This window comes from Maylandia zebra, linkage group LG7, assembly GCF_041146795.1.
Source record: "Maylandia zebra isolate NMK-2024a linkage group LG7, Mzebra_GT3a, whole genome shotgun sequence".
NCBI lineage: Eukaryota > Metazoa > Chordata > Actinopteri > Cichliformes > Cichlidae > Maylandia > Maylandia zebra.
Window position 1 is genome coordinate 60,111,071 of NC_135173.1, and position 13,350 is coordinate 60,124,420.

Here is a 13,350-nt window from a genome sequence, read left to right on the forward strand (position 1 = left end):
TTTTGGCAAACAAGGGCGAACGGGGTCGTAGGAAGTTAGCTGATAGGTGGGAGTCGACCATCTACACTGTGATCTCCAAGAACCCCACATGCCACACGTATCGCATCAGGAACGTCAAGAGTGGACAGGAGAAAGTTGTCCATAGGAACTTGCTTTTGCAGGCTAATTTCCTGCCCATAGAGTCCGAGGGCGAACCAGAGATGTCTTTTGCCAGTGAATCAGAACTCGGCCAGGAGCAGAGTCAATCTGATGGAGAATCCCCTGTCGCTGATCCTGAGGACGATTGTACTGAACGCACAGCCCGTTGGGTGGCTCAGATGACGGATGACTGTGTCCCGGCTCCTAGAGGACCCCAAGAGTGTGACAGTATTGGAGACAGTGTCTGTGCGCAGTTGGATGATGAGGAGCATCAGGACAGTGACAGTGCCAGTAGTGAAGTAGCTGCTTACCCTGAAGTAGATGATGACAACAACAGCAGGGCTTGCACTACCCCAGTTGAGGAGGGAACACTACCAAGTATCAGTTACCCTGAAAGTCAGCCAGTCAGCGAGGTTGGGAGCCTCGTGAAACATGGTGGTGTACCCCCAAGTAATGCAGCAGGCCAGATCAGGACGAGAGTGGGTCGAATAGTGAAGCCTGTGAATAGGTTAATCCAGACTATGAAGCAAAGAAACCTACACACACACATTCCTGACACTTCTACAGTCTTTTAAGGTTTTTACATAATTCACAATCAAACACCCAACAATAGAAAATAAACCTAAATGACAACTAGGTCTGTGCCATATCATATTCTCTAATATAATACTGGTATACATTTTTAGGTGATATATAAAAATGTCATAATGCAATATCATTGCTATAGCAACACCGTGCATTTAAGTTTCCAATGCACTTAACAACGATTCAAGCCCAGCAATCTCTGACAGCAAGAGATGTCAGCCTCCAATGATGATTCAGTACCTAAAAAGACAGTAACCTCTAACAAAGCACAGCAGTTTTTACAAATGTGCAAGAAAGTTGTTCCTGGTAAAAATGGAAACAACAAAAATGTTTTCATCACTTGATGCCATTTTATGCCATTTAGTGTTTAGTTAGCAAGCGTTTAGTATTTAGTATTTATTTATTTATTGTCATTGTCAAGAACAATGAAATTGCGTTTGGGGCTTCCATACAACCCAAAAAAAAGAAGAAAATAATAAATACCCCTTAAAACCCAAGTGTACATATTTAACGCAGTGTGACTCCAATGCAATAAGACAATCCTTAGCAATAATGTTCGTAGAAATTCAGACAAAGACCTGAGAAACATGACAAAATACAACAATGCAACCCATTCAATATTATTGTACTGTGAGATATGATATCAGATATGATAGTTATCTATTTAAGAAAGAGGGGGGGGGGGGGGGGGGGGCAGGAGGGGGAAGAGAATAAAGATATGATGCACCAATGCAGACCAGTTCATTGCTATTAAGAAGTTGGATATGGTTATTGTCCGTGAGAGGGGGGCAGAGAGTTCAGGAGCCTCACAGCCTGTGGATACAGGCTGTTGGCCAGTCTGGATGTTCTGGCCTGTATAGACCTGTACCTTCTCCCTGAGGGCAGCAGATGGAAAAGGTGGCGCGCAGGGTGATGTTTGCAGTGCCTGATTCGCAAATTACCGTTGACCACAGCAATCTGCTAGGAACCGAAGCAATCACAAGGAAGCTTTGTTCAGGTCGCACCCTCCTCTGCCAGCTAGCCAGAGAATACACATTGTTCCCAAGCGACCAGGGGCTGCCGGATGGTCATGAATCGGTCTCTGTGTGACTGAAGCTTATAAACTCATTTGATGAGCTGGTTAAGCAAAACATTGGGAATCAGTCAACTAAACCAAGACCTTAAGTTCTGAAAATGATCAAACACTCTTAAAGCATTTTATTAAATATTAAATGAAATGTTCTGAATGGTTCCAGCTTCACAGTGTGCACTATAATTGGATGGATGGACTGATTGTGTCTTACCACTGGTTCACTGTGTGTTCATTAATTCACCAGAAAAAAAACAACAACAGGTTCCAACAAGTGAGTTTCGTATAAACTAGATTTTAACCCTCTCGAAGCAGGCGTTGCCGATTTGCAACAGTTAAAAACTAACAACCCGATTACCCCATATACATATTTTTTGAGTTTCTTTTACTCAGAAGTACCACTGCAGGACTTGGTTGTGCATTAGCAACAAAAAGTTTAATTTGAGCCTGAGAGGGTTAAATGAGGGTCTCTCAGAAACAAAAGTCAGAAGATGAAGGCCTAGTTCTAGTTAATATTCAACTTCAATGGTGCAGAGACCAAAGTACAGAAACGTCGTCAATCTCTGTTTTAACTGTATGATAACTATCATATTTAGGGTAAGGACCAGGTTTAAGAAAAATAGAGTTGACTGCTTTGTTTCTGTAACACAGTTCCAGGATTTCATCAAACCTACAGTTAATCAAACAAGAAGGTAAAAGGTAAATCATGGAGGTTAAAAATATGTTTGAATACATGTTTGTTTGTTTTTTTTTTTCTTTTACAAATTTCAAGTTTAATTAACTTGTGTATTAAATTAGTTGACTTCCCCCCCCCCCCCCGTGTGCTACAAATCAAAATGTCATTAAGTGAGCAAACACAGACCTGATTAAAACAGCGTCCCTGGATTACTATTTCATAACATTTCTATTTCACAGTCTAAACTGCAGCAGTCTGATGGCATATTAAAGGTGCTGCTGCAAGTGCAAAAAAGTGAACTAAGAGCTGTCAAATGATGTAACTATTTCAGAGCCTTATTGGCTGCTGAAACACTCCACCGACTGCATAACAATGCCTGTGTGTCAGCCCTGATAATGCCACACACACACTTACTCACACACACATAAATAAACAGCACTTCTAAACAGGCTTACGCATACTGATGCACACATGCTCATATTACCGTATACATTAACAAACACCAAAGTTACTCACCAGCAGTGTTGGTCAAGTTACTTGAAAAAAGTAATCAGTAACTAATTACTGATTACTTCCCCCAAAAAGTAATCCTGTTACTTTACTGATTACTTATTTTCAAAAGTAATTAATTACTTAGTTACTTTTTAAAAACACGATTTACAACCTGAATAGGTAACAAAGCGATAGCTCTTTCAGCCCAATTCTACTTTTTCTGCATAACCCATCATACAAAATGTAATCAAATGGAAAAGTCTCCTTTTAAAACTTGTTTTATTAGTTCTAACCTTTTAAATTTATGCATCAAGCAAAAATTTTATTATATGCAACATTCTCTGACTTGAATAAATTAGTTTAACATTTAAAGCTATTTTCTGCACATTCCAGCACATAAAATAAAATATTTTTTGTGTTTACACTCACTCTTTCAAATAGATGCAAGTAAAACACAGCAGAAAATAAATTAAGTCAAAGACTAGCGGTCCTTTTGCTCTATTTTCACCATTAAAGCAGGAGTAGAGCAGGCGGAGGTTTACCCTGGTGCAGGTGTGTTGCAGCGGTCAGTGGAAGAATCCGCGAGTTTCTCTGTGAGTTTCCCATTACAACGTTGCGCACTTGGAGCTTGTTTAGGGTTTTTTTCGGTGTAAAAAGAAGTTTTCTTCCCACGCACAACGGACACTAATGTTTTTGTCACTTTTTATGGAATCAAACTCAAAGTAAGGTCAGTACTTCCACACTTTAAACGCTACACGCTCATACTCTCTTCCACACTCGATATATGATCCACTGTTGATCTGCACACAGCTGTTTTCACAAAGGTCACACTAAGAAGGCAATGAGATACATAAAACAGAAAAAGAAGAGATCAAAATGAAGAGGAAGAAAGCACTGCATGAGACATTCTCGCAAAAAATCACGGTTTTAGTAACCCAGTAACGCAGCGTTCCTACGGGAAAGTAACGGTAATCTAATTACCGTTTTTGCAATAGTAATCCCTTACTTTACTCGTTACTTGAAAAAAGTAATCGGATTACTTTTTTCCCATCTCTGCTCACCAGTGCTTAGATTTACCGTAGATTTGGATGCATAAAACACCACACACACACACACATGCACACACACACACTATCCAGCTTGTAGCAACTTCTGCAGCTTGGGGGCAGAGATACCAGCTGTGAACTCTGCACTATGAATTTAAAGACAGAATTCAGCAAATTGAAGCTCAATTACTGCCATGTTGCGAGATAAATGATCCATATTCCCTCAGTCCTCTCCTTATTCACTTTTCTCTGCTCCTCTTCTTTTTAGATTCTGCCCCCCGCCTCTCCTTATGTCAATCTCTCTGTCCCTGCACCTTCTTTTGTAATCCAACAGTTTCCTCCTTTCCCCATTAGCATCTCTCTTCTCTCACACTTGTTAAAACAGTTCCCTGTTCTTCTCGCAGGAGAGAGGAGGAAGGCTAAAAATAGCTGTTCTTGAGCTTACTGTTTTTTTGTCTCTAACCTGTATTCCATACATCAGATAATATTTATCCTGAACAACAACCACTCAACATCTTTGTTCCTGACTCTTCTCTGGCACTGCAGCAACTTCCCAAACCCCCCGCCCCCGCCCCACTTCTGCCTCTTTACAGACATTTGCAGATGTGTGTGTGTTTGGAGCTGCAACATCAAAAAGTTGCCACAGACTGTTTGTGATGGAAAAATAGCTGCTAAATGGCTAAAACGATTTCTGCGCTCAGGATAAAATCAGTGTGAACTGCAAATGTAAACATGCCTTAAATGCCGCTCTGTATCAGAGCAGTTGGTACTTAAGCAGTGCAAGCATTTAAAATGTTGACAGCTGATGCCACAGGCAAAACTGTTTCTGACACCAGAAATCATGGCAGTTAACACCAATCTATACATAAATAAACGGATATACTAGGGTGAAGACAAATGAATAATCGGCTCAGATGACAGAGAAACCCCCCACTTCCCTCCCACACATACACACACATATACTGGAAGAGCAAATGGCCATCTGGCTGCTATTAAAAGCTAAACTTTTTATGTTGTTTCCTCATTAGTTCAATACTTTTTGCCAACAACACAGCGATAGGATAAAACGGGCATGGAAGAAGGGGATGAGATACATAAAACAGAAAAAGAAGAGATCAAAATGAAGAGGAAGAAAGCAGTGCATGTGATGCCACAGGGCATAAACAAACTGCTCACTGGCAAAGCTACACAGTAAAATAAACTTCCCCTCAGAAAGCCCTTTAATATCCCAAAATGCTAAAAATATTGCTGCAGCTCAGACAGCAGACAGACAGGGTTTGCCACTTTCCTGGTGTACAAAAGGCTTCAGACTGAGAAAATCTCAAGGCGCTGTTGTGTGAGCAGGACAAAATAATTCAGGAACAGGTTGTTCCCACTATCGGTTCAATCCATTTTTGTTCACCCTGGGAACAAAACTGCTGATGCAAACTATTTGAAAATAAGATAGAGTGGACAGCAGCATTTTTGAGGTCATACAATGGATATTTCATTGCTTCTTGACTTTCATTGCAACAAAAACAATGAGTATATATAGAATCCTGAATTGAAATCTGTAGGGAAATTCAATAAAATTTAACTTTCAATGAGAAAAAAAACTTTTTAGATATTATTTGGAGAAAAGTCAGCAAACATTTTAAGCAGTTTTAATCAGAACTCAGTGGTGCTTATTTAGTTTATACTTCAAAATCCCTTCTTAAATAAGATGACTGCCAAATGGTAAGAGAAGGACTTTGTTATAACTGGAACAGTCAAAGGAATCAAAAATGCAGGGAAGTCGACAAATATTGCATGCTATATGTAAGACAATAAGTCAGGTTATGTTAATGAATAATTCCACTTACCATCTTTGTCAGCTCTTCTGAAAATCTGTGAACAGAAAGCAAAACACTGACGTCAGTAAGAGTAATTGTGTTGCAGTAATTTGCATGAGGTATAAACAGGAACACTGGATCATTTCAATTCTAAACTATTTGCAAGTCAATGCAACAAATCAATTCAAAAACAATTTCTAAACTATGGTATTCAGTGGAAGCATTACACACAAAAGAGAACAGGGCCCAGTACTGAATCCTGAGGAATGCACTGGAATTTTCCTGAAAATTACTGAAATTGCTTTAAATTAATATCAAGGTCGAGGTCATTGTGAATTCAGAAAACTAATTTCTGGTCAAAAAATCATACAACAATGATGATGAAGGTCCAGACATATTTTTATAAAAAAAATTTATGAAAAAAGGAAATAAATCATTATTTTCATTGTAACAAAATTTTGAACAAAAACTTTTTTTTGGCCAGTCTTCAATGCTGTAATCTACGTGCAAAAGATAAGACTGGGACCATGATTTCCATTTGTTCAGCTAGTGAACAGATAACATTACACGAGTCTGGAAAAAATGAATGAAAACTAAAACTCTGCTGAATTGTGGAAACATAAACAAAAGCAGTTATTCTAAAGTGAGTAAGAGAATGACTAATTCTCTCTCTGGAGCAGAATCCAGACAGCGAATAACTGGCAATAGAAATAATCAGTCTACCATTCACTGTTTTGACTTTTACTTCCAACACGGCCCTTATAGGAGAGCTCTGCAGTCCATACACTGAATCCACACAAAGGCTGAATCTGGCACACAAACACACTTTGAAATAAAACGTATCTAAAACCAGATAAGGTGCAGTGGTGTGCGATAAGGGTTTGTTAAGAGCCGCACATGTGAAAAGTTTATTAGTGCGTAAGAAGATGAAAACATGCAGACACACAAAACGAAGTCACTGATCTGTAGCTGATTGATGATTACTTGCTGTGTGTTTGTGCATCACAATTTATAGCTTGAGTGAAAGCTCCTTCCCTATGTCAGGACTGGTACTCTCATCAGCATTTCAGAGTGCGATATGAAGCGATCATACTGAGGAGTGCCAGAATTCAGCACAGCGACGAATTGAAAAACACAGAGGGAGATGCGGTGAGGGAGGCACAATGAAATAAGGCAGGCAAGACAGAAAAGAAGAAGACAGTATTAATAATTCCGACTGTGAGAAACATAACCAAATTTTTAAGGCACGTTTTGTTAGAAACTATAACTACTAAAACATACGGAAGGAAAAGAAAGTGATTCTGTAGGAGGAAAGTGCTTTTACTGGGAGAATAGGGACTCATTTTCAAAGGTATCCACAGCGGCTAAGAGAGACAAGAAAAGATAGATGTTAAAAGGACGTGTTATGTTCATTTCCAGCTTCATATCTTTATTCTTGACTCTGCAGTAGTTGCAACTGCATGCACAATTGGGGTTTTTTTAATCCTCTTTTTAAAAATTTAATTCTAGCCTAAAGCTCCCGTGTTCAAACACTCACTAAAATAAAATGAATAGCTTTCTTTTGAATGGCTGCCCCTTAGAAATAAAAGATTGTTGGAGACTGTGCTCACAGCAAGATTTATATCCCTCAAATGAACAAATCAGGGATGGAAGCTCTCACTGATATCATATGGACCTGGGAGTAGAAAAAACTGAGTTTTCAGGGAGATCTGAAGCCTGCTTTTGGATTACAGTGATTAGTTGCCCATAATCTGACCTCGTGATATAAAAATTTTTTGGCCATGTTTAATCTTAACTTACACCATGCATTATGTGGATGGGATTTGAATGTGTGAAGTAGGCATATTTCTTTTAATCACATTTGAGAACAGAACTGCAGAAATATTTATAAATGGTCTTCTGCAATAACCTTTGCAACTGCCAGGAAAGTTCTAGACTTACTTCATACTTTCCCCAATAACGCTTTGTGTAAATGTCAAAAGAAAGATTTCACTGTTTAAATCAGAATCTATTAAAATGGATGAGCAACCATTTTGATTTCTTCATGGTCTGGCTATTTTTGAAGCAAAAAATGACAGCCGTTCTCTGTTTCCTGGTGCTATAATGCGAGGATTTTATGCTTTTCCTTATCATATTTAGCATATTTTCTCACATTAGTTGAAATAAATGTTAATCAATCCATTATATGATTTGTAGACTTAGCGGAACAAATAATGAGTTTACAGTTAGTTGCAGCCTTAATTTTAAAGGAATCTAAATAGTGTGGTCAATAATCATGAATGCAATTTGAAAACTTGAGAAAAGGTCCCACTTTTTAGTGCACAAACTGATATATATTGCACTTACAAGCATGAGGCATGTTAAACTCTAAATAAGTGGTGCATTCACACAGCATTTGCAGCCATCTCAACAGGCCAAAGAGAAAATCATTAACTGCTGAGACGAGTGGCGTTCCAAATGACAAGCTGCTCTGCATTGTTCTGCTTTCCGGCTGCACCCTGGGGTGCACTCAACTCCACAGAAAAAGAGCCAACTCTGGAGCTACTGGAAACAAACAAGCTTGGAGAGGAGGCAAAGTGTTGCGATGAAGAGGCGGTGTGTGCGTGCGCGTTTGTGTGTTTTTGTAAAGAGTCGTAACAGAAACACAGAGTGAGAAGAAAACGAGCGACAGCAGAGGAGAGAAGATCCGGCAAAATAGAAAAAGAAGACAGAGGCAGAGGAGAGTGTTGCATCCATCTCTAACCTTATCAAGAATGTAGGTTTCTGGGCAGGGGGAGGGGCAAGAAGGATATGGAGGAAATTAGGTGAGGAGAGAAGGGAAGGAAAAGGAAGAGACAAAGGATGAAAGGAATTTAATGAATAGCGAGAAAGGTACAGTGGGGTTAAGATGCAGGCGAAGACTTGAACAGTAAAGGAAAAACAAGCAGGCTGAGGATCTAATGAGGGAAGCGCTGACCGCAGGCACATGCGCACGTGCAGAGCAATCACTCAAACCTCTTTGGTCTCGACTTGTTCACCACAATAATAACTCTGGAGTCAATAATATTGGAAAATGAAGAAACGATTAACATTTCAAAGTTGAAGACGTTGCAGAGGGCTCAAGAGAAAATGCCAGAATGAGTTCATAGCTGATATCAGGAAGTCAGCCACTCTGAGAGAGTATGGCACATTTCTAACAGGGAGTGAGAGGGTGGAAAAAACAACAATCCAACAGGACCTTTAATCAGAAAATGAAATATGAACACATACATGCATATACAATGAAAACAAAGCTCTCCTCAAATATAGATATGACTGCAGCACAGTTTTATTGTTTGCTTGTTCACTTACAAACACTTTTACTGTAACATCTGTCTTAGCGGACAGTTGCTTGGCTCAAACTAGGTTACACCCCTCACAACATCCTTTACACACAAACACAGACAGAATGAGTTTACTAGGGTTCTAGGATACATTGGTGTACTGGTCTTGATCATAATTAGTTTTCCATGGACCCCCTTCTTTACCACCCTATCAGATTATTTAGGTCTGGGTCAGGATTTTGCAGAAGCTGAACTACTTTCTCTCTTTTTTTTTTTACCCTAATAAAGCAGCATCATCAGATCTCCTGGGGAAACATTTACAGCCGCCAAGATGAAAAGTAACCCAATAGTATTGATGAGTTGACCCAAATCAGCACTGCGCTAAGTGCCACTTTTAATGCAGGAAGGCTGCTCAGTTATTAGCTGTCTGATAACAGAAAGGTATTACATCAGGAGTGAGAATACTAAGCAGTGGCTGTAAGGAATGGATCAATAACAATATGGTAGTAAGACTTTCTCATGAATAATTAAATAGCAGTCATAAAATTGGTGTGAGTGTAGCTACTGCACGTTGGACTGACAGTAAAGCCAGGAGTAAAAGTAAAGCTGCCTCTCGACTATAAATGCATGACTTTTATTGGTGATGAAGAGGTGAACAAAGACGCATAAGAGAATATTGCTTAATAAGATGCAATAAAAGTACAGTGAATTTTTTGGATGGGTCATTCAGGAAAGATATGGAAACTGAGCTCAGCGCGTTGAGGCTGCTCCCGGGCTTCCACATTCATCACCAAAGTGTCAAATCTTCCGCCTACTCTACCAAGCCACGAGTATCTGCGCGTAAGTGCGCACTGCACCGGTCCGTACGCGCTGGATGTCTTCATACCCAGCAACCACCCGCCCTGCACCCGCCAAACCGGTGCATTTCCATACTCACATCCAAAATAACGGAGATGCCTCTCCGCGGTTCCGGAGCGAAGAACTGCTCCTGAGCCACGGCCACCTCCTCCTTACTGGAGGCGTACTCCCGGCTGGAGATGTTCTTGTTGTCGCTCATTTTGGTGACGATCCAGCGGACGAGCCCGTCGATTCCACCGGGCTGGGCGCCGCTGTTTCCGGACTGCGCTGCCGTTGCGGACTCGCTGTCCTGACCGGCTACGGGGTTCGGCTGCTCGCGGCTTTCTTGGGCTCGAAGTTTGGCTTGTTCTTTGTTCAGCAGTTTGTGGACTCCGTCCCTACAGTAGCGCGCTGCCTGCTCACACATCCTTTTGCTGCGGAGCGCTCATGCTGCGCTCTATGGGGGGAGAGAGAACCCCCACCCCCACCCCAGCTCCCCTCTTACATCACAGCACCCACCCCAAATCACATCCACCCCTACAGAGCTACCCTATCTACCCATACGTGCTTGTAGGCGCTGATATTTAACAGCTTTGGAGATTTAAGTGAGTTTATTACACTTTTTATTTTAGTGTTATTATCAACGCTTTCGTATTTACAAGTGCTAAAATATCTCGCCTCCACTGCTAATACTTTTCTTACAGTGTAAAAACACGGGACTATTTTTTCATGGTGTTGTAAAATAGCAAAGTTGCAGATCACTTTGAACTATCTGAATCTGACTGGAGATCGTGGCACAGTTTATTCCTTCCACAGTGACAACAGGAGGTGTGGGCCATCAGTTATGTGTGGCAATGGGTGGATCAGAGGATTTTCCTCATGGAGTAAAAAGGAGTCATTAGCGGATCAGTGTTATGTGACAGCTCTAACCTTTGGTAATGAGCGACTCCCCCAGCTTTGCCCTTTCCGCTGTACTGTTGTCTTCCCCGTAATGTACCATGTGTTTAACAGCACGCAGGGCAGTCTGGATGAATTCAGTCACATTGCAAAGTTAACAAACAGGTTATCGCGATTACCACAAGGAAGTAAAGTCAGGTATGTTATACATCTTGCCCCATCGCTGGAACATAAGAAAGGGTCAATCACTTGACACGATTGCCCCCATGTGGTAAAAAATGTGCAGTGACGTGCGTGGGCAAGTTTTATATGCAGGATGTATTGAGTTAATTATTAAATATTAACCAACAGATTTGTGACAGCTAGTTATTTAAATCACGCAAATACACAACACATTCTGGCTTGAACATTTTGGCAATTAAATGAGTAACATTCTACAGAAAAATAACAAAACATATAAACATCCAGAAATTAAGGCCTAATTTCTTAAGTGCATTCATGTTTACATCTATAGTCAATCTCTCTGCATGTGCACATGTCTCTAAGATACCTTAATACCCTTCAGATAATAAACCCATGAGTAGGGCCTCCCGTGGCCCTCGGAGTGCCGACTGGAGATGATCAAGCTGTCTGACCATGGTCCTGGAGAGCCGTCTGGAGGAACCTCAAATGACACCAGGATTTTTTGGGTCTCTTCGAATTGAATGTTGCGACCTCTTTTGACAGTCAAATGGGAGTTGTCAGCCTAGACATGAGCAGGGTTCAAGTTACATCAAATCTGAATAAGAGACGTGTAAATGAAACATAAATTGAATCGAAACATTTTATAGATGCTGAAGATGTGAAAGCTGCATCTAAGACAAGCAGGAGCACAATTTGTCTAAACATAAGCCAGGTTGCACCACTCTGCACACTGCAATCTGTTCCAGGCTAAATTTAAATCATCTTGCTCCGTGTTGGCAATGCTGGCAATGAACTCAGTGTAAATATTTAAAGGAAATAAGCCTTAGTAAAGCATCCCTATTTTTAATAAGTGTATTGGCTGCCTGCAGGCTGTTTGTTTTAGAAGGTTGTAACCATCTTCAGCTTTGTTGATAAGACATTTTTAACTTTCACTCTTTGTTCCGATTGTCTTATAGTGCCGACTTTTGTAAATTCTACTTGCTCTTTACCAGAAGAGAGAACGTGGTGGTCTGCAGGAACACATTCTTGAAGGGGATAATGACGTTCCCAGCGGCTTTGATGCTGAACAGGCTTTGAGGTTTGGGTGGGGAGACAGAACCCTTGTAGGGGAAAGATGTATTCACCACCAATTACTGAAGATAGCCTTAGCTGGCCTCTCATTTACCCCAGCTGATAAGGCTCGAAACAGACCTCCATACTGGCCTTTGAGCCTGAAGGGAAAACTGGTAATGCGCTGACATTCTTGTCTACAATAAAGGCCGCACGGTCAGTCTGTAGGACAGAGATAACACAAGGTGTTTCCATGAGAGCAAGTAAATCAACTTTTTGTGTTGACGAATTACAGAGAGCAGATAACAAGGAAGCCTCGGTGATGAATGCTGACACTGACCACATGTACAGTACTGTTGATAGAATAAATGTACAGAAAGGGAAGAAAGGGCTATTGTTTTTCCACTTTTTACCTTGCAGCAGTACTCGGTTGTGAAGCGTGAGTAGTTGTTAAACATTACAGTGACAGAGTGGCTGCTGCCCAGCAAAGTATTGAAGTCTACAGATTGCTCTGGTGGTGGGGGCAGAGCTCTGAGTCGAAGTGGCCCAGCTCATTGCTGAACAAAGTCAGACGGGCAGTAGATTCACCTGGATGCAGAGGCATGTAATGAACAGCCAAAGAAACCTGTAAAGAAAAGACACACACACATTATGCCCGTAAGAGTCACACAGTTTTTTTTTAATGTGATGGCAGATGTACTCATTATCTACCTTGGATTGTCCTGGCACACTGGGCTGAAGTTGGACGATGATGCCACGACATTTACACTCAGTAGTAAGGCAGGCTGTCTGGGTCAGAGGGTTCTCTACTTCAATAGTGGCCAAGGGCACCTGACAAACAGGTCTCCCCAGCTTGATGGTGGACAGGACTCCTGGAGATGTTGCCTTTGAAGATAACGAGGTAGAACAAATACTCACCTGTCTCATCATTAATGAATGTCACCCAAGGATGAAGATAAAAGGATGATGTGAGAACAAGGCTAAAAAAAATAGTTATCCAAGTCTGGATGTGTATGCTTGAGTGAACCTTGGTGTTATACTGTCCCTCTGTGTATGTTAAAAAAAAAAAAACATGTCGTAGTCCCTCTTAGCATGGGCAGGGACATCAATAAACTTGATTTCCTTGAGGGACACTGTAGCATCTGGCTTGTCAGGCTTCATTGTCTCTAGATGAACAAGGAACCTGAGAACACAGATGAGGACACTCATGGCTCTGTTATACATCTGTTGCATAATTTGCCAGGAACTATGGATTTCTATATTA

General features: G+C 40.9%; 1 protein-coding gene and 1 long non-coding RNA gene across 3 annotated transcripts in view; both read right to left on the reverse strand.

Annotated features, from left to right (window-relative positions):
• The window catches only part of necab2 (N-terminal EF-hand calcium binding protein 2), a 151,906-nt gene extending 141,461 nt beyond the window's left edge, over positions 1 to 10,445 (reverse strand). Inside the window, exons 1-2 of one of the 2 annotated variants that reach the window (XM_076886816.1) lie at positions 10,057 to 10,445; positions 5,848 to 5,872 (exon numbers count right to left, since the gene is read on the reverse strand). In XM_076886816.1, coding sequence (XP_076742931.1) covers positions 5,848 to 5,872; positions 10,057 to 10,383 — 352 coding nt within the window. In that variant the 5' untranslated portion in view covers positions 10,384 to 10,445. The remainder of the gene's footprint in view (positions 1 to 5,847; positions 5,873 to 10,056) is intronic. The other variant, XM_014410961.3, reaches the window with a different exon arrangement.
• A 1,777-nt stretch (positions 10,446 to 12,222) lies between these two features.
• On the reverse strand, positions 12,223 to 13,065 carry LOC143419730 (uncharacterized). Its single transcript, XR_013099744.1, has 3 exons — positions 12,798 to 13,065; positions 12,500 to 12,711; positions 12,223 to 12,308 (listed from the first exon to the last, which is right to left on the reverse strand). It is a non-coding gene; the product is annotated as an uncharacterized LOC143419730 (long non-coding RNA).
• Positions 13,066 to 13,350: the final 285 nt, after the last annotated feature.